Source organism: Thermobia domestica, chromosome 4 (assembly GCF_964235325.1).
Source record: "Thermobia domestica chromosome 4, izTheDome1.hap1.1, whole genome shotgun sequence".
NCBI lineage: Eukaryota > Metazoa > Arthropoda > Insecta > Zygentoma > Lepismatidae > Thermobia > Thermobia domestica.
The window spans coordinates 297,384,666-297,407,795 of record NC_137457.1 but is presented as its reverse complement, the minus strand read 5'-3'; the positions used below and the strand labels follow the sequence as shown (position 1 = coordinate 297,407,795).

The 23,130-nt window shown below is 34.5% G+C and overlaps 1 protein-coding gene across 6 annotated transcripts in view; it reads left to right on the top strand.

The window, feature by feature from the left end:
* Nucleotides 1-23,130, top strand: part of LOC145684220 (diacylglycerol kinase theta) — a 286,225-nt gene that overhangs the window by 190,315 nt on the left and 72,780 nt on the right. For 5 of the 6 annotated variants that reach the window (XM_081756306.1, XM_081756303.1, XM_081756305.1 and 2 more), the window contains exons 4-5: nucleotides 14,738-14,958; nucleotides 22,145-22,316. In XM_081756306.1, coding sequence (XP_081612432.1) covers nucleotides 14,738-14,958; nucleotides 22,145-22,316 — 393 coding nt within the window. Of the gene's footprint in view, nucleotides 1-14,737; nucleotides 14,959-22,131; nucleotides 22,317-23,130 lie in introns of those variants that run through there. The other variant, XM_081756307.1, reaches the window with a different exon arrangement.

Here is a 23,130-nt window from a genome sequence, read left to right as displayed (position 1 = left end):
ACCTAGATTTCGCCCAAGATTTTAGCGATTCCCGACTTGGGAATTTTCGGGCAGCTCCAAAAACTATCAAATATGTACCTTTTCCTAATTCATGCTTTGTACGATATGGACACGAACACGGACCCAAAAACACAAACAGTCCGTACAAGATACGGACATATGGCAATCCTAATTATTGGCAGGTCACTTGCCGGAACTGAGAAGCTTTCATACTCCACGGTCTTTTGCTAACCTCTTCGTCTTTACATATTATTTCTCTATTTTGATATCGTCCATTAATTTTAGTCTTCTTCATCCTCTCCCTCTCTTTCCTGCCATCAAATGTGATATAGTTCCTTCTTATCCAATGTCCTAATCAGTTTCCCTCCCTCTTGTTAATAATATCTAAAATTGTTCTTTTCTCCCCCACAAATTTCTAATACCTTTACATTAGTTTTCCGATCGACTCAACTAATTCTCTCAATTCTTCTCCACACACACATTTCGAAAGCTTCCAGTTGTTTTTCGTCATTTTTACGTAATGTTCATGTTTCTGCCTGATACAGTGCAATACTTTACACGAAGCATTTTGTGAGTCTTTTTCCTCAACTCTTCATTCAAGGTTTCACAAAACTGACTTTTCTTGCTCCTAGGGATGCACACGAGACAATATTTGTGCCTGTCTCGTCTCGAAAATGTGCTGTAAAAGTGATGTCTCGACTCGAATTTTGTCAGGAAAATCCTGTCTCGACTCGTCTCGTGCGCATCCCTACTTGCCCCTAAAAGCTTGTTTCGCCATTCCTATTCTTGCTTTAATTTTACCTTCGCACTAGATACTGAAAGGGACGCTAATCACTAAATCCACCAACCCACTAGTAAGGGTAGTGTTAATGGTTTGTAATAGTGGTTATAACTGTTAGAGGTACTGTGACAGTACAGTAAACATTAAAAAATATTTAGTTTCAAAGTTGCATCCTCAATTACATAAAAGCCGCTTATCTTTGGCCTTGCTTTCAGTTTAGTCTGGCAGCTCTAGTTCCAACTATGAAAATATAATGTTTTCTTCCTAAAGTTGCCTTGAGATTTTTTCTCAACACAAACGCATGAATGTTGTCATTTCAATTAATAGTAGCTGAAGGTGTTTATTTGGGATAACTATGAACCAATGGGAGAATTAACTTACCATTCTCTCAAACATTCCACCATATTTCGTTGAGTGGATCCAGAGCAACTGTTACAGTGGTTATCGTCTCCAGAAGGTAATTCGAAGCTAACACTTCCTCAATGTTAAACCGTTTGAAATTAATCGCCAATTTACGAAAGTGTATGGTGAGTCGTATACTTATGTCCAGAACGCCCGCAAGTGATGTAGGGAGTTTTTCCAGCTGGTCGTACTGAAATTGAAGCGAAGAGAGGAAGGAGCAGGAGACCGTCAATTTCCGACCGTCGTCGCGAAGATTGAACAAACCAGTGATTAGCACTTGCTTCCTAGGAACATCTGGCCAACGACGACGAGGCGAAAGATACGGTTCTACGCTCCCTCAAACATATGGCAGCGAACTGGTATGACATGGCCATATAGAAACTACCACAGCGCCTACAAAAATATCAATCGAAATGGAGATTATATAGAAAAATAGATAAATGTGCAAGCTTTAAAATGGTCTAAACATTATTGAAAATAATTATTTCTTTGAATTTCTAAAAAAAAATAAAAAAAGACACTTTACTTTTGAGGTTACCCTCGTACTTAAATCAAGAGCAGAACTGAGAATTGTTTGTTGGAAGCTTCTAGCAGTTATAGGTGCTTTTCTTTCCAATCTTATCAGCCTGTTGCTATTTTCAAGATGAAACGATTCAATCTTAGTGACGTGAGAATGATCGATTTTGAAGGAAGGAGAGAGCATCAAGTGTTGAAACTCTTCAAACCTTCCTTATCTCTTCTGCTTCTGTGTTGATACTACTAAGTTGTCAGTTCTCGTCTTCTTGTGTTGCTGATCAAAATTCAAGATTAAAAAAATAAAATAAAAATAAAATAAAGAAAATCTGGAGAGTAGGAATCCATGTCAAGAGGTGCACATTTTAATATATAGGAATACCATGCATAACAAGGTTTTGAACAAAGCGAGTTTCGCTATATAATAATAATAATAATAATAATAATAATAATAATAATAATAATAATAATAATAATTATTATTATTATTATTATTATTATTATTATTATTATTATTATTATTATTATTATTATTATTATTATTATTATTATTATTATTATTACAGAGTATATCAAAAAGGACTTTACAACTTTGAAAACTAATATTGATGTATTTAACTTACAGACATAGTTTTGGGGACATTTTGTAGCAAAATATATCGATTTTTTTTTTTTTTTTTTTTTTTTTTTTTTTACCTTATACCTAAAGAGGTTCAATGTGGCTTCCATTTGTGATGCAGCACACATCCTATCTGAAGTCGATTACCTGCAGCATGTCAGGTGTGACTTGTTCAATTGCGACATAGATCCTAGCTCTGACCTCTAGTAGAGAAGCCGGTAAGGATGGAAGAAACACGGTATCCTTGACAATCCCCCAAAAGATGAAATCAAGAGAGGAAACCAAAACACACAGCACGCTCAGGACCAGTAAAAGCATCCATCTTGCTGCAACTGCTGCTAGCGCTTGCGGTGGCTTGTTTCTGAACTAATATACTTCGTGAGTCAAAATTCGGTGTATTTTGCTACAAACTGGCACCAAAACCATGCCTGTAAGATAAATGAATAAAGCAATATGCGTTTTCAAAGTTATAAAGTCCTTTTTGATACACCCTGTATTATTATTATTATTATTATTATTATTATTATTATTATTATTATTATTATTATTATTATTATTATTATTATTATTATTATTATTATTATTATTATTTGCGAATTGGAAATAGGTTTGCCATAAATAAAAATAAAATGTGACCAAGGTAAAAACTTAACACTACTAATCTGTGTTACAGTTTCGGCAACATATCATTACCTTCTTCAGACAAATGATCAGGCATCATTGATACAGTATATAATAAAGGCTTCGATGCTGTTGTAAGATATAAATAGAAATCAATCAATCATTTGTTTCGTTTCACCCCACTGCCAGGGACGTACGTAGGATATGGGTCCTGGGGGTCCGGACCCCCCCGCCCCCCCGAAATTTCGACTTTTGTGTAAATTTAGCCTACCTATAGGGGCAATTTTAGGATTTTAATATAAAATACCCTCATATTCAGTTTGGACCCCCGAAATAAGTTCCAGCGTACGCTACTGCCCACTGCACCTTCTCTGTTCTATTTTGGAGGGTAATATCCAAACAGGGACCAAAGTAGTATCAAAACAACATATAGAAAACTTAAAATATTGCGATTTTGGTATTACATTTTTTCCTTTACACTTTTGAAAACAGGTTAATTTTGTGTTGACCGGAGCAATCAATTTTACGTCGTCTGCTTTCCATACCAGCCGTTGCAAAAATTGCGAAGCGTAACGCAATGCAAAACATAGAAATATCAATTATAACTGATATGCCTATTATCGCAAACTAAACCGCAGATTTTGCGTTATTTGACGCAAACCGTTACTGAATGAGACCCCCAAATATTTCCAGGCAACCACCAAAACCGCTTCTCCTGCTGCTGAAAAGGAAGCCTCTCTCTCTGTGTGACTGAGCATAAAGCTTGGAGGTTCTCGCAGACACTTGGTGATCAACTTGACTACTATTTGGGACGTGTTGCATTTCCTCAACGTTCTTCCGCGACTCGTACTTTAATTCATATACGACAGTTGCTCGCCGTGCTAGCGATAAACTTGAATATCTATCTATCTATATATTTTCGCTAAAAGGTACTGTTGCTTTCTGTTGGACTGAAGTACATAGGACATCGTGAAAGCAAGAGGGATATTTTAAGTTATGAGGATTTTTAAGTAGTAAATCATGACTTAATTATTTGTTTACCGGCAGAAAACGCGGTAAACACTCTACTGGCTTTTCATCACCCGTGATCAACCACTTCATAAATGGCTCGAGTTCGTTACGTTTAAGTAGAGATTCGAAGGTGGAAATCCGAATAGTTTAACCAAATAGTTTAACACTGTTTAGTGATAGATATTTAGTCATTGATGTTGTCTTAATTGCTTACATGCTGATCTTGCTCGACTTTTGCCAGATTATCATTCACTTTTCCTGTGATTAATCGCCCACCACGAGGAGCAGCTTTGACATCGAAATTTCCAGAACGAAAAGGTCTGAACCATCTTTTATCTGTTACTTTTGATAACGTGCCTTTCCCAAAAGAGTAGAAATTTCTTCACAGGCCTGCGCAGCATTTGCGCCTTTGTCGAAATAAAATTGTAAAATGTAGGGCAATTTTGCGGAAAATTCACTCATCTTCACGCCGCAATACCTTCCATATACGAGGAGTGATCGGAAAGTAAGGTTACAAAATACAGCCAACAAATAGTACATACATTAGATTATTTTCCGACATAGTCTCCATATCGGTTGAGGCACTTGTCGCATTGTGGGATGAGTTTGATGATTCTCCCTCCTCGTAAAAAAAAATATCCTTGCGTGTTCGGCCACGTTGTCACTAAGTGTTTCACTTCCTTGTTTGAAGCGAAGCGACGGCCTCCTAAGTGTCCCTTCAAGTAGGGAAACAGGTGAAAGTCTCTTGGAACGAGGTCTGGGCTGTAGGGAGGGTAGTCGATGATGTCCCAGTGAAACTGCTTCAACAGCGTGGTGATCTTCTGGGCTGTATGCAGGCGCGCATTGTCGTGAAGGAAGATGACGCTCTCGGCGAGAAGTCCTGGCCGTAAACCTCTACCAGCTGCCGGTGAATTTCAGCTCCGGTTGTATGTTTCACCCACGTAAATCGAATAACTGAGCAGACACCTTCGCAAGACCAGATTTCCAAGCAAGTCGCCATTTATATTTACCTACAATTAGCCCGTAAGTAGCAGGTGGTTGAAACTCTGCACAGTTGCCAACTCCATATAGTAAAATTACCGCACTCCTCTTCCTCTATAACAGACGAAACTCCAGAAATATTGGCCTTGTAACTTTAGTTTCTGGTGCCCCCTCGTAATTATAAGAACACCATTACTTTTTCTACATCTACTAGCTTCAACTATCAGCTGTCAAATCACGTTATACTTGACCCGCTGCGACTCATATACTCTGAGATTTGATACACTAACGCCATCTCGTGGACAAAAGGCTCAATACATTTTAGACGATCTGCCTTACATACATATATATGACATTTACATGATAAATTTGAATACAGATGTACTGAAAAAAACTAAATATAAAGTGTTTAGCTCTGAAGTAAAAAAAAAAAAAAAAAAAAAAAAAAAAAAAAAAAAAAAAACTCGTAGGCTGAATTTTAGAGAGAAGAGGAAAAAGAAAGACTATTAGAGAAAGTGTACCACCCTGTATCACTGTCAGACATGTTGAATCTTACCATAAATAAATTACCGGTCTCTCTCTCCCGAGTAAATTAACCGGACCTTTTTATCCTCTTTACACTCCATCGACGAGCCTTTCGAGTCTTGAAAGCTGTGTTTATATTTAATATCGTGAATTTTACACGCTGGAACACACACATATACCGTATTTACCCGACTATAAAACGAGGTTTTTTCTCAAATTTGTCACTCAAAAAGTACGGAATCGCCTTACATTCGCAGGTTAAGCTTTGATAGTTGAGGTCAATGTTTTTACGTTGTACAGTATAATAGATTATATCGAATATTAATATAAATCCCTATTGTTGTAGTCATTGTTGTTTTGATTTCAAATTTAATAGTTGTACATTTTCTGTCATTGTTACCGTAAAAATACATATACCGAAACTGCTGTATTTGTTTTTATTTACGGTATCGTATTTTAGTGGCGTTTGTTCTTTAATTACCATAATTGGCATAAGTTTACAATAGGTAATGTTAACTTCGTATGTGTGTACCTTAAGATATTTTATATCTATACAACAATTTGTAATCTTGATTATTCAAAGTTTGTTAAAAATGAGAAAATTCTCAAGAATCCTCTCCATAATAGGGGTCGTTTTATATTCATAGTCATCTTATAGTTAGATAAATACAAATCTGCGTATCCACGATGATATATTCAAGACTGGAAAAGTCTGGATTTTATTTCAATCAGCGGCGAAAATCATTAAAATATATTTCATAATAAGTGATAATGTTTATTTAAATTTAAAGAAACGTAAAAATCAGTGATGCCAACCTGTGGGGAAAATCTCATATCGTGGGAGTTTTTGACCTTATTTTCTCGGAAAGGAATAATAAGCAGCATATATGGGATTTTTCGAGAAGATCGAAATTTACGGCTTATTCATTCAGATATTGTAAAAAGTGACTAACACAAAGAAATTTAATTTTTAATATTACAGCATACTTTTAATTAGTATAACGTGGGAAATTCACACGTAAAATGGGATTTTTTGCCTCTCGACATGGGATTTCATATTGTTTCAGGTTGGCATCACTGGTAAAAATCCCTCCGCCCCACAATATATGTAAGTTGCAGAATAGCACAGGCTAAACAAGCATTCAATAGGAAAAGAGGACTACTAATGCTATATCTCAAAAGTGAGAATCCAAAATACTATGGTTTCATATTTAAAATGCGCTAAATAAAAGAGACAGTTTCATTCACTCCCTTGCATCAATGTAGTAAATATAAACGCCTAAAACAAGATATTTAACAAAAAAAGATTGATATATCTAGATAAATAAAAAATCACATTATTGAGATGTTCCTGCTTTTGCTCCATTTTCATCGCTCTGGATGCGCATATAAGTATATACTTTAATCATGCAGTTGAAGTAATTTCTTGTCTTAAAAGTATTTTCTGGTGGAATCAAGCACATAACAAATCGATAAAATGGGCCTTCAGTATCACAATGTTTCAATCAAGGATGTTATAAATAGAGGATCTGCCCATATGTATCGTCATCCTATTAAATAGATGAAAGCAATAATACAACCGAGCATCGGCACGTTTGATTGGCTACTCTGGTTTCCGCCATCGTCTAATTGGCTACTTTCGTTTCCGTCATGATTGTTGGCTCAAAACATTGCGATTCCCATTGGGCGGAGTGGGCAGAGTAGGGGTGGCGAAACTGTGACGTATGGCTTCAAGATTTTGTTGTAAGGGCAGATCCTCTATTTTATAAGATCCTTGGTTTCAATGGTATCGATGTCCAGTTTTATTCCTTTCGTCTGTACGTAATGAATTAATAATTAAAAACTTAACCTTCACGGAGGCGTTGGTCTCGGGAAGAACAAGGGCGAATGCGATTCCTTCCTCTTGAAATGGCTTTAAAAATTTGCACCCATTCATTATTCATTGAGAAACCATTTGAACTGAATCCCATATTGGATTCTATTATCTCTGCGACAAGTTTATACTGCTTAAAATGTTGGCCATCATGTATATGAATGACCGAATTTTTTAAACAACCACCAGCCATGATTTAGCTAGAGCCCAGATGTAAGAGCTTCAACAGGATTTTCTGTGACCCATTTTTTAATATAAGTAATACACATATCATTGAACTTGTCACACTGCTAGTGAACTGTTACTTCTCTAGTGTATGTAGTAATAACTGTTTTTCTAGGTAGAAAATATTCAGTTTTTTCTACTTCTAATTTTATCAATAAGTCCACGAATCTCAAGGAGAGACTAAACAAAACTATTTTTCGCTGGTTCTCCCCAAAACCGGGACGTTTATGCGTCTTGAAATTTATTTTCGGGACACTGGGACGCAGATGACGATTCCGGTAGAATTGCGAAAATTCCGGAACATGTAACAACCCTATACCAGAGAGACAAATTATATTAAAATTTAAAATGTACTACAAGAAAACTAGAAAGATTTCTATTCCTTATTCCTAAAGACAAAAAAAAAAAAAAAAAAAAAAAACTATCAATAAGAAGTGTTAAGAGAGATCTTAGAATGGGATGACTTCAGTTGATCGCGTAATATTTTATTTTGGGTGGAAATTGTATAAAGTGGGAACGCTATTAAATCAAATAATATCTTGTCTTCCTCATCGTTATCTGTGTTAATTAGGTGCACCAGACATGAAGTCTCTGTGTGCTAAAAATGTGTTAAAATTGAATTATGTATGTAAGAAATTGAATTATATATTTGAAAAATATTTAAAATATTGCAAATGGCGGACACCGCCATTTGCATTTATTGGTCGAGCTAGCGGCGTAGAAAGCATTACAAGATTGGAGGGGGGGGAATGAAACTTGAAATTGCCAAGTCTTGATAAAAGAATTGCCAAGTCTTAATAAAAGAATTGCCAAGTCTTAATAAAAGAATTGCCAAGTGTTGATAAAAAATTGCCAAGTGTTCCGAAAATCTTAGTCTCACTTTTACCAACCCTGTGGAAAACTATTACAGCAACCTTATTTTCATATATTCGTTCCATTCCATGCCCCGTCTGAGACACGAATACGAACAGCCCTTGTTCCACTTTCGAGTCCAATTTCCGTCCGACTATCTCAGCAATTTTTTTTTTACTGGGACGGGAACAAATGGCCTTGATGCTGACGTCCCCATTATAACCCCCAATCAATCAATCAATCTGAACCCATGAAGATATTGTGGGGAGGATCCTGAATTGAATTGTGAATGAAAAATATGAAAGTATCATTGTGCATATATTTAATATTCACTGGGAATATTTCTTCACTTTCTGACATACTTTAATATTTTTATAACATATCCCCTCCTTTGAATCGCCACCAACAAATAAGCTTGCCCTCACCGCTAGTCTAGTGGCTAGAACGTGAGCCTTTGGCGCTTGAGGTCCCGAGTTCGATTTCCTGTGGGAGAGCATTGAACGACCGAAGTGGTTCGGATGCCACTATAATAAGTAGGTCCACGTCTCCTTTAGTCTACTGGGCATAAACGTGGGACATTAAAGTAAGTCAAACAAAAAAAATCATATCGCCCCACCCTTTAGTTAACAGTGTCGTAAAGGTCAATGCTGTTCCCAACGGAATAATATTGTACACGAATACCTCCTTAGCTCATCTACTTAATATTTTAAGGACGTTGGTAAAACGCTAGAGCTTCTTGCGTAGGGTGCGGAACAAGGCTCTGGCAAAGAAGGGGGAGAAAGTCTGAGAGAATGTCTTTGTAGAATGATTTTCTACCACAGTGAATAATGTCTGTGGTTAGAGAAGAAAAATTGCATTATAATACATATTTTAATGTATGATATTTGATTCTACATTAAATTCATTATTTATTATCGAATTGAAATAGTGGAATTTATAAAGAAAAGCAGGGTGCGAAATCTTTGACAATTGCTTGGAGAATGGGGGAATTTCCCCCACTAAATGTTTTTTGACAAAATTCCCCCACTAAAACCTCGCTGGGGGAATAATACAATAAAATAATGACAGAAGTTCGCAAAATAATTACAGTAATTCATATGTAATCAACGTGTATTTCATATTTAATTATTAGATGAACTCAAGGATGTTATAAAATAGAGGATCTACCCATACAACAAAATCGTGAAGCATACGTCACAGCTTCGCCACACCTACTCTGCCCACTCCGTGCCACTAAAATCGCAATATTTCGAGCCAACAATCATGGCGGAAACGAGAGTAGCCAATCAGACGTGTTTCCGGACAAAACGGCATTCTTCAAATTGTCAACTAGGTATTTTAATTTGCCAACTTGTTAAGAAATTGGTAACTTTCGGAGGGAGGCTTCCCCCTTACCCCCTTTAGCGACGCCCCTGGGTCGAGCATCATGTCGTATTGCCTGAATTATAGAATTAAGTAATTGCTAACAAGTAGAAAGATAATGCAATTAGGTCAAGATAGGTAATAGATAATGTCAAAATCAAGACAATTGAAAATTGTCATATTTCGGAATGTATAAATGTCAAAATCAGGAAAGAAGTTCCAGCGGCAGAAGAGGACCAGTTACCCAGATGGTCAGGATAGAAAATTAGGAAAAAGTGATAAATTAGTGATGAAATAGTGTAAGATATCTTTTGATGTGTGCATGGTTAGTAAATGAAAAGATATATACAAGGTGTTTCAAAACAACACCGACAACGTTTGGGAGGTGGTTCCTGACATCAAAATAAGACAAAAAGTATAGACTAACCAAGGTGCACAAAAACTTACTTTCGGAATTATAGGCTCCCGAAAACATGAAAAAGTGAACTCTAAAGGTCCATAGCTCCAAAACTATGGAACCTACCGTAGTCGGGTCAAGACTTCACTTAGGACCTAATATGTGCACTATCCAAAAATACATGTTTCAGAATCCTAAGATATTCACGCAATTTTTATAGAGCGAGTTTGGCTACGGGCATATAATTCAAAGTACTCACCAACTACCTTTATAAAAATTGTTGCGGAAGTACCGCAGGATTCTGAAACTTGAATATTTGGATGGGGCACATACCAATTCCTAAGTGAAGTCTTCCCGACTACAGAGGTCCCATAGTTTTGTAGCTATGGACTGTTAAAGTCTTTTTTTTTTTTTTTTTGTATTCTCGGCAGCCTATATATATTCCTTTCATCACTCCAATATAATCTGAATAAAACAGAAAATAGGACTAGTAAGAGGAAAAATTACCGGACATTAACGTCTGGTTTTGAGGTCATACCGGACACCGGACAAAGAGGTCAAAAACTTAACTGTCCGGGTTGGCAACCCTAACTTTCACTATATTGAAGAGAATATGATTTGTGTGATTTGATAGATATCAAAAGGGAATATAGTGCATACGGCTGTTGAAAAATGTACAATAATATTCCGCGCTCAACTATCATGGACCTCGGAAAATTTAAATGTATGTAAAGCATCCAAATGTGGTTATAGACTCATTTGGCCTTACGCAGAGTCGTTTTGAAGTCTTATTAACACCATAGTACGGATTAACTAACGGATGGTTATCAAAATTGTATTCAGAGTCTCTGATTAGGGCGTAATATTTGATGAAGTTAATCACATGTGACTAAATAATTTAGATCAAAGGCTAATCTCTTACCCACGGTTTAGCGTGCGACACAACATTTCGTATTTCATGTATTTTCATTTTTTACAGACTACGCATGCGCTCATCTACTTTTCCGTAGTTGTGACATTTATTTTTCTCACCCGATGCATTGGGGTTATATAAGTGAATCATACTCAAATCAGCTGATAGTTGTACTCAAAGTAGACTCTGAATACCAAACTGCACCTTCCTTAGTAAAGAGCTAGTATGCCACTAACAAGTCTGTGACTAACCTTCGATTAACGAATTCTCTCTGAATACCGCCCATTGAAACGAACATTATGATAGATCATTGAGCATTAGAAAGGTCCCTACATTGGAAAGGTCACTCGAATTGACTCCTACGTGCTATCAAGTCATTTTGTGTGTAGGAAGATCACTTGGAAAGTTATATTTTTCATCTTCTCTATAATTGATTATGAATCCGAGGACCTTCAGTCATAGATTAAGGGAACTTAAATCCTTCCAAGAACCTGCAAAGGAATTGCTTTCTCTCATGAAGTCGCAGAAGCGCGGTAATTTTTGTTCCTGCGAAAGGAATGTTATTTTCAAAGTAACAATTATTGATCTTTACGTACGTACATTATATCTTTGTATAATTTTATTATTTTAGTTAAATAAATTCTTTAAAAAATGAAGCCTCACTACAGAGTTTTGACTTCATCCATGCATATTATTCAATCATGTGGCCGAAGTCACCCCATCTCGTGAGGTTACTTTGGCCGTTATACGTATATAGCCGCATCGCACAATATGGCGATACAATCATTTAAAACGTAAGACATTGACCTATTTAAAGTATTAATTTCGAAAGTTTCGGACAAAAACTTAATTTTGTTCCAGAAAAAAATAAAACTTTAAAAAAAATGGCTTAGTGATCTCATTTTACGATACTCTAAGGAAACAGATCTCTGTTCAGAATGGATATGCACATGAAAAGTGATAAATTTTCACTTCACATATAAAGATAATTAAAATGATCTTAATAGAAGCGTATCAAATACCTTTAGCCAAAGTTGTCACAGATCTAAATTGTAAGTTGCTCTGAAGAAGTGGAAAGTTGTGACGAATCCGGAAAATTAGGGAATTATTTCAGTTTATTAAAATAAATAAATAAATAAATAAATAAATAAAGGTAGTTCGAGTGATAGAAACAAGTGGGACAGAAAGATTTGTATTCCTTGATTAGGTGTGAATATAATCTCAATTGATTGGAAGAGCACGGTGGCTTAGTGGTGGAGCTCTTACCTCTAGTGCATGGGGTCCATGGTTCGATCTCCGGCTAAGTAAGTTTGTGGTGGACAACATCGTGTCCGTGGGTTTTCCCGTTTCTTTCCACTTTCTCATTCCACCAATTTTTCCATCATCATTCACTTGCCTGAACCATCGTCTCCTTTAGCCTAAAGGAAATAAACGCGGTACGTTAAACTAAAATATTTCATTTCGAGGTGATTGACTAATTTGCATGGACAATCGGACAACATATAAATATGTATGCAGTATATAGAAGCTAAATATCGTTACTATTAATCACGATATCATCAAAACCATGAAATGTAATGAAATTGAATTTGGCATTGTAACTCTAACTTCTAGTCGCTCGCAAAGAAACGTTTTCAAAAGTTCACTTCGTAAGTGGTTAAATTAAATAAAATAATATTCTCATTTTTTTCATTTGTAAGACTTAACGAACATGTTTACATTACGCATGAGCATTCCTCGGTAGGTTATTACAGCATTTAACCATTAATATTCCACATAAACAGCTCAAAAAGGCGTTAAAAATTGCAGTCCCTAAAAACAATAATTCTTCTTTTCAATTAGCTGTTAGGATATGGTGAAATTTGTACTAGATGGGCGTAGAAAAAAAAAAAAAACACTTGATTATACGAATTTTCGTATAGGCCCTATATAATATGCGCTCAAAAATTCGATTTTACATAAAAGTAATAGTTTAATTTATCAAGTTTATTTGCATTGAAATATATTCACATTTGAGGCATTGGATGGAAAAGTGGCGTATGTCACTTTTGAGACATTTTGAGATATTGAGACTTTTATTAGAATCGATATAGAAAAATCGGACAAAAAGAACAAAATTCTGTTGTGAATTCTTTATGTTGCTAAGGTATGTTGCCAACTCGGAAAGTGCAGAGTGCCAGAATATATATATACAGAGTTCTTGTATTTTCAGTGAAATAGCACATAATTGAGGGGTTGGAAAGAAAAGTGGTGCTAGTCGTTTCTAGATAGTGGCATACATATTAAAATAAATACAGGAAATTCTACAAGTATTATAAATTTTTTATCTCTATTTAACGAGACGTTTACCTGTGAAGTATCGTTATGTAGCTATAAGTTCATAAGTTTGTAGAATTACCTGTATTTACTCTAATAAACACATCAGTATTAAAATGTCGAGTAATATTGACTTACGCCATTTTGCCATCCAATCCCTTGTGTAACAGAACAGTATGTTGACAAAAACAATGCACAGCAGTAAATGAACGTAAAAATAAATCATATAAAACAAAGTGGCAACAAAACATGAATAAGGAAGGCATACTGGAACATTATGCATCAGCATTACTGTCATAGTACACAGCATCATCATCATCTCCATGCTGGTCACTGTCCTGTAAAGATAAGAAGTAGTGATGATGGATGGGTGGTATAAATGGCAACAAGTCAATTACGTTCTTCTTGTTTAGCTTGCTGATGACCCGAGGCCCTTTATAAAGTGGTTCTTGTCGAATGTTGTCTGACATACACCACAGTGCCGTGCAGGGTCATCGTGAATTCGAATTTACGACTTTCTTTGTGCTGCCATCTGTTGGCCTATTTTTAACTTTGAGATACACATCCTTTCCCATCCAACAGGTTATGGCTTCAAGTTCACGGAAATGACTTAATCTCATTCTTAAACTTAAACTTAAAAAAAAAAAAAAAAAAAAAAAAAAAAAAAAAAAAAAAAAAATTGGTTACACCACTTTAGCATCCAATGCCTCATTTAGAGATTGGTCAGCTGGCACAGTTTAACTAGCACAGTTTCATTAGTTTCAATTTCGATTTTCGTGTTGTTAGTTATCTTCCCATAATTCTTTGCACCCTACCAAAGCACTGGATTCAACTCTTCGGTGGTTATGCTATCTTTATGTTCACTGAATGAGGACATAAAAGGAAAATCAATTAAGAATCAATCAATATTTATTTACTTATGTATTAAATAAATAAGGAGTATCAAAATATGTTGTGGTGACGCCATTCTGATGGCTAGAATGTTCTTTCCTAAGTGTGTTATCCTCTACGAAGTGAACAGTTAGAGTTCTTAGTACTTACTTCAAATCCTGCAACCAGCCAACTTGACTGAGTTTTCTTTTTTCTTTTTTTTCTTAGTCCACTAACCGAATGTGATATATATATATATATATATATATATATATATATATATATTTAATATATAAAACAGCCTATTTTCTTGAAAAAAACTTCTTCCCAGATTGTGTTATTCCCAGAATAAAATTGCCTCACGATTAATAGCAAACGAGCATAGCGTAATAGTGCCCTAAATTTCCAGGTCTTTGTACTACTAGTACGTACGAAAAAGTAATAAATCTAATTGCTGTTATTTATTCTCTTCTCAGTTTGTGAATATTATGTCCATCTGGATTGCCAGGACTTCGCTGTGCCTGATTGCAAAGAGAATGCCACCTATCTACCAGGAAAAGAGTTATCATCAGTGCGGCACAACCATCACTGGCGGGAAGGCAACCTCCCAAACAATTCCAAATGTGCAGTCTGTAAGAAAACGTGTTGGTCAGCTGAGTGCCTGTCGGGGATGCGCTGTGAGTGGTGTGGCATGACGGTAAGACGCATTTAATAATCATATATTTTGTTAATCTGTTTGCAAGGCTCTTTGTTACGTTCTCTACTACTTTTTTTCCGAATTTCTGTTTGTCGTACAATACTAATTATCAATACAATAATTTTAGAATGTATGTCGTTTAGTATTTTTAAAATGCTACGGTATTAAATAAACTAATCTATGTTCCCTTATTAAACGCTTGCAGTGATATTGGTTTAGAAGTAAATGCAGAGAAAACTAGATATATGTAAGTTCACCGGGATCGTAATACTGCAAATTATGGATGCGTCAAAATATGTCGCAGTGGTTTGCAGGACACCGAAAGGGTTACTTTGCACATAATAAATGTATACAGATATTTATGTTTTTGTAAATAGGTAAAACCTAATGTGTCTTTTAGACAAAGATAAATAATAATAATAAGACCAGTTCTTATTCTCGAGGAAACGGTAAATGTAGAATCGCACTCACGTCTGGGAATATTTATAGCGTGTGTGTTCAGAGAAAATTATACATACAATGCAATGATAAATAAATCGGTTGTATCCAAACTGCATCTATTGAGTCATTGAAATGTACGTAATTGTAATGTTCTTGTACACCATAAGGAAACAAAAAATATATCAAGCAACACAAAATCGGGAATACTTATTAAAAATGAAATAATCAAAATCTCTGTGTTGACACATAACAGGTATTCCAGTTTTGGATTTATTCTCAAAGAAACATTACATGTTTAACGAGATAACTTGATATATATTTACAGTAATGATAACTTACATTGTAGTCAAATTCTACTCGGATTCAGTTTTGATCAGATGGAATGTTTTCGTGCCAATGCTATGAAACATCATGTCCTTCATGAATTCCGTACCAGAGCCTAAAATAACTATGAAATGATAGGAAAACAGAAAGGGATACTGCTGACTGCTTTAGCTTGTGATCTAGTTTCCGAAAAGTATGATGGTCTATTACATCTCGAAAGCCCATAGAGGGGCTTTATTCTGAGACGAAAAAAAAATGTCACAGTGCGTATGGTCACTTTGCTGTCAATTTTACGCCCAGTCTAAAGTAATATGGTTTGTGATTCGAAATAAATTGGTTTGTATTACTGACAATCTAAGTTTAACATTTACCCTTTATTGCCAAGTTTCGAATATTCAATGGGAGACTCGGGTTTAATTCTCGGCATGAACTTATGTGGTTCGGATCCCTTGTTAATCTGTAGGTTTACGTCTTATTTGACCTTGTTGCTAAAAGGGACGGTAAAAATCAAATCGAATATTCACTTCTAAACAGTTTCGGTAGCTCATGCTACCTTCTTCAGTGGAGGAAGGTAACTAGGAAACTTACTGACAAATCTTTTCGCTTCTCACAATTTCATCTTCCACTTAAGCCTGTGTTTAGTTTAATATTGAAAACTTGAGGTCAGAAAACTTACAGTTGGTAGATTAATGAAAATCGATTGTCTTTGGTCTATGTTGTCAGATCCTGTATCAAAAGCGCCTGGCCAAAGCACCATGCAATACAAAATACGAAAAAGTTGGATGGCAAAATGTGATGATACTCTCATTTATTACTGAAGTGAGCTATTGTTGGTACAAAGAACAATATATCATTTTCTTTCCTTCATGAAGGAACTATTGTCTTTCGATCTCACTTATAGTTAAAGTTCAATGATAAAGGGCCCTGTGAAAGCCTGGCATTTTCTTTTAGGTGCCTTTCTTTGATTGTCAGTAATACAAACCAATTTATTTCGAATCACAAACCATATTACTTTAGACTGGGCGTAAAATTGACAGCAAAGTGATCATACGCACTGTGACATTTTTTTTTTTCGTCTCAGAATAAAGCCCCTCTATGGGCTTTCGAGATGTAATAGACCATCATACTTTTCGGAAACTAGATCACAAGCTAAAGCAGTCAGCAGTATCCCTTTCTGTTTTCCTATCATTTCATAGTTATTTTAGGCTCTGGTACGGAATTCATGAAGGACATGATGTTTCATAGCATTGGCACGAAAACATTCCATCTGATCAAAACTGAATCCGAGTAGAATTTGACTACAATATAAATTAGAAAATGAACTTTAGTTTGAAATCATTATTATTATTTTTGTCAAAAAACGGAAGTTCACTTTATGCACTGCTTAATTCCAATTTCCCTTTTCTTGATGGCGTTACAAATTCAACGCAAATCTCCATATAGATACATTTAAAACCAGCTACCAGCATAGACAATCCGTAGAATGACAAATTTAGTACTTTTTTTTAATATACAGTAATTGTCATTGCTCTTTCTGTACTTTGCTTTCTATTATCATACGTCTTTGTGATACACAAATACTGTCTACTTCATTTATTCCATGTTCATGTAATAACAATAACTTTATTTTCAGTGCTGCGAACAGCTCTTAGGCAGAAATACAGCACTTTTTAAAAACCAATCATTTACAATAGACCGGAAAATATAGTATGATATAATGAAATATAAGATAATTGTCAACTACGCATGTTAAAATATTCAAATATCCAAGGTTTAATATATTAATGAAAGAAGAAAATAACCGATTTAAACTTATTTTTACACACAAATTCTCTGTAGGTGCAAATTCAATAATACACAAAAAGTGAAAAAATGCACGCCTGGGGTAAGACTCGAACCTGGAATCTTCGACGTACCATACAGATGTAAACTTTTTTACTTTTTATGTATTTTTGCTTCCTTCTTTCACTAATATAATGATAATACAACCGTTAGCGGTTTTCTGAACATAGACACTAAATTTGTCCAGACAGAACAGTTAGGTTGTGGTACAAGCCACGTAGTATCAAAGAGTGGGAGAGTGCTTGCCTGTTCTGGGAGAGGACTGGGTAGCGTAGAGGTTAACGCATCGGGTTCGAATATCAGTCCAGTCGTGCACTTTTCTACTCTTTGTATAACCAAGGTTCAAGCTGTTTTTTTGTTGTTGTTTTTATTTAAATAATATTAAAATCAAAATATCCAATTTCTTAATGTACCATTTTCAGAGAAATGTGTTTTGAAGTTTCATTTAATTTAAAAGAATTGCTCAATCTTTCTTAAAATTACAAATCCAGGAGGCAAAACTTCGAGATCACTTTATTGTCATATTTTTAACATAAAAAATTGGTTTAAGTATACTATTAAAGATATATATAATGACAATAATATCAAGATTGGCAAATAGTTTCCTTATCGTAAAGTTAAATAGTTCAACCTATGTAAAGAACGCTCTGTTACCTTTTTTTGATTTTTTAAAATTATTTACATGTGTTCAGTTCAAATTAATATTTTATTACCCTTTTCAGTATTTCATATTTTGAATTTAGTGCAACTAACGTCTATCGAAAAGAGATGTAAAAGAGTGTAATAATAATAATAATATAATTGAAAGAGTTTATTTGTTAACAAACAACTTAGACAGCCACATGTGGAACAAGAATGAATACAGTATATAAAAGAACAACATACATAACATGCAATAATAAAATCATTCAAGTCATGCTGCAAATACAAATATATCTATATCTATATATCTATATCTATATCTATATCTATATCTATATCTATATCTATATCTATATCTATATCTATATATCTATCTATCTATACACTCTTTGTCATTCTGTATCAGGATACTGGCATTGACAATTATTCTGAAATTTAAGTATGTTATAGTATTGTTTTTCGCCCAACAGATGTCGGCATTGTTGTGAGTTAAAATTATGTTGTGGTACGGTTTTTCGCTCAACAGATGCCCGTACTGTCAGCACGATTAGTGAGATGAGAAAACGACAGGTGCACGCTTGACGTTCAAGTAGCGTAAGTACGTTTTGAAGTATTTTATCAGGTTTGGAAATGCCATCGAAGTGTAGCGTCAGTGGAAAGGGGAGTTTGGTACTGAACCACCAACCTGCCTAATAATCAAACGCATAACAATCGAACGCCAAGCGTGCACCTGTCATTTTCTTATCTCACTAACCGTGCTGACAGTACCGACATCTGTTGAGCGAGAAACTGTACTACAACATAATTTTAACTGGAAACATTTGACAGTGCCGACATCTGTTGGGCGAAAAAACATACTACAACATAATTAAATTTCAGAACAATTGTCTATGCCAGTATCCTGATACTGTATGACAAAGAATGTACACATTTTTCTGGCGGACTCTGTATATGAGAGAAAAGCACGGTGCATACATCAGTTATATATATGTATATAAAAAACAATCATATAATATTTATTAATATAAATAATTCAAACTGATAATCAAATAAATACCTTAAAAATCGATAAAAACTAATGGTAAAAAATCACTACACAAATGATCACCAAAATATAAATACATCCATCAGAAAGGAAGAGAAAAAGATTACACAAAGAAACATAAAAAAAAAAAACAAAATCAAACATTAACGACCATTAAGGAATTTGAGAAATTGTGGTCAAACAATAGAAAATTTGGATTGAAATAAGTCTCTAAGATAGTGTGAAATTTATTTGCTGTCGCTATACAATTATAAATAGAAGATTTAGGTTAGAAAAAATAGAGTTGTGCAATCAAAAGGAATGAAATTCTTAGCTTGACAATAAGGAACCCTTATTGAAATAAATTTATCTAAAGTAAAATCCTCCATGAAAAATGTTATGAAAAATTGAAAATAAAAAAGATGAAGTTTGCTATGCAACAAGCAAAATCTATAAAATAAATAGATAGATAGATAAATAGATGTTGGTATTGCTATAGATAAATAAGAAACTATAGAGGTATGTTAACTGTATGAATAAGGAATTATGTAACTTTCCTTATTGCTAGTCAGTCTCTGGCCATTATATATATATATATATATATATATATATATATATATATATATATATATATATATATATATATATATATATATATATAGATAGATAGATAGATAGATATAGATATAGATATATAGATATAGATATATAGATATAGATATAGATATAGATATAGATATAGATATAGATATAGATATAGATATAGATATAGATAAAAACAAGGTTTGTGAACAACTCTTTCATGTAAGAAGTGGATTTTCTTCATGGTAGAAAGCATTGTTTTTCACTTAGAAAGTAAAACCAAAGAAGGAATATATATTTATGAACAGATTGTGGTCGAAATCTAAGAGATTCATAGTAGCTCGTAGTCAGGTTCATTAAGTTCACCACAAAACCAGGGATTGTCTAGAAACAGCAGTCTTTTTTTTTCTGATTATCAACATCTTTGTAATTAATTATCTCCATACTTTTCATCAACTTAGTAAAACCCTGTAGAAAAACTTCACTCACGAGTATATTCAATTGCTAGAGTTACATTGAATAGGTTAAGCTTTTCTTTTTATCCATAAGAACTTATTTTCCATTTCTATCTTAGTTTTAAAATAGTAAACTGGTCACAAAACTCTGCTATAGCTGTATCCAATGGCGTATTTAGGATTTTGTTTCGGGGGGAGGAGGACGGGCTATGTACAACAAGGGGAAACAGCGGGGAGCAATTGCTTATCTAAGTTTGAGAATTAAATATATTTTAATTTATGCATAAATTGAAGTTTTAATGGCAAGAATTGCAAACTGTTGAATCTTATGTGATATGATACACACAAAAATTTAGGAGTGAATCTAACCTTTTATTCTGTTCATAGGAGAAAAAGGAAGCATCCTCTTGACCTACCTCATTTCCCAGGCTATTTATCCCCCTCCCTCTTGCTTTTTCTTTAATTTAAACATTATCTTTTTTTATAAATAAACAATGGCTAAACTTCGTTTGCTCTATTTGATATCCGTGTATGTCCCATTATGTTGATATCCGTGTAAGTTGCTGTGGAATACCAGTTTCGCTTTTCAGCTCCTCTTAGTTTTGGTGTTACTGACAACGGCCGCCTTGAATCACAACTAGCAACTGTGGAAAGTATGATAGGAGAAACGAAAGAAAGTAATAACTAAGAAAAACAAACAAGAGTAGAATGGACGAAAGAAAGAAGAAAAGAATGCAGCTCTTACATCGAATGAAATTTGACAAATACAGTATTATTTCTGAACAAAGAATTATAAGAAAATGGAAAGTCAATGAAATTCTTAGAAATGGTAAGAAGGTTATTGTTGTACGTGAAATGCGAAAAACTAATAAATTTGTTTCGGGGAGAGAGGGGGACTTGAACCCTATAGTCCCCCGAAATACGCCACTGGCAGTAGCCCTTGAATTTCAATAAACCAATTCTTTCCTTGGCTTTCCTTTGTTCGTTTCACATAATCATGTTATCGGTTTCGTTTTCCAGGCTTATGTTCTATGCCATAAGAGTATTCCACCTGAAGTACTTTCGGAATCCTTGAACCAATCTTGAATTTCAATAAACCAATTCTTTCCTTGGCTTTCCTTTGTTCGTTACACATAATCATGTTATCGGTTTCCTTTTCCAGGCCCATGCTGTATGCCATAAGAGTATTCCACCTGAATGTACTTTCGGAAACCTTGAACCAATCTTGAATTTCAATAAACCAATTCTTTCCTTGGCTTTCCTTTGTTCGTTACACATAATCATGTTATCGGTTTCGTTTTCCAGGCTTATGTTCTATGCCATAGGAGTATTCCACCTGAAGTACTTTCGGAATCCTTGAACCAATCTTGAATTTCAATAAACCAATTCTTTCCTTGGCTTTCCTTTGTTCGTTACACATAATCATGTTATCGGTTTCCTTTTCCAGGCCCATGCTGTATGCCATAAGAGTATTCCACCTGAATGTACTTTCGGAAACCTTGAACCAATCTTGAATTTCAATAAACCAATTCTTTCCTTGGCTTTCCTTTGTTCGTTACACATAATCATGTTATCGGTTTCCTTTTCCAGGCCCATGCTGTATGCCATAAGAGTATTCCACCTGAATGTACTTTCGGAAACCTTGAACCAATCTTGAATATCAATAAACCAATTCTTTCCTTGAGTTTCCTTTGTTCGTTTCACATAATCATGTTATCGGTTTCCTTTTCCAGGCCCATGCTGTATGCCATAAGAGTATTCCACCTGAATGTACTTTCGGAAACCTTGAACCAATCTTGAATATCAATAAACCAATTCTTTCCTTGGTTTTCCTTTGTTCGTTTTACATAATCATGTTATCAGTTTCCTTTTCCAGGCCCATGCTGTATGCCATAAGAGTATTCCACCTGAATGTACTTTCGGAAACCTTGAACCAATCTATCTTCCACCGCACGCGGTTAGCATACCACGCACAGAGGTTCCGATGGAAGCCATGATCGGAGTACAAGTCAGAGGAAGGGAGCCCATCGCCCGTGAATACTCATGCCGTAAGTATATAGTAAAAACAAATAAAGAAAACCAACACATACACATCAATTTGCCACCATGTATGTGTATGTGTGTGTGTATTTCTACATATGTGTGTGTGTGTATATACGTATGTAACTGTATGAAATTCATAGAGAAAGGTGAAGTTAATTTTTTCCTATTATTATTATTTTCCAATATACTCTATAACTTTGCATCCATCTTTTTTATATGTTTAAACAATAAGTAGTTACTAAGAAGTAATGGTAAAAAGTAAATGATCTTTTCTATGTATTTATCTAACTTTTTTTTTTTTTTTTTTTTTTTTTTTTTTTTTTTTTTTTTGCAAAATACGTATATTATTCATACATATTTCATGGTGCTAGCTTAATGAAAAGCAGGCATGCTTGCTGTTTTTATTTATATATAATTTTGTACTCTTAAAACCAAAGAAGCAAATTGACAATTCACAATTTGTGCTTGTTCGCACAAGTATGTATTTCGCTGTTTATTTGTGGCATTGTAGGACGCTTTTGTATTTCTGTGATAGCATGAATTATTATTAGATTCTTTTCTTTTTTTCTCTTCTTATTTTTGAATACAGTGTTTCCTATTATTTGATATCAGACTTGTATTCGACTTGACTTTATAATAATACAATCAATTTTTATTGCTATTTTTGTACAAAAATAATTAAACTAAAAAGAATCTACATCTTATTCGGAATATTATAAATACATATATAGTATATGTATGTTACTATTATTATTATTATTATTATTTTGCTTTTTGTTTGTGTTTTTTCTGAAGATTTTTTCCTTTGTACATATAACT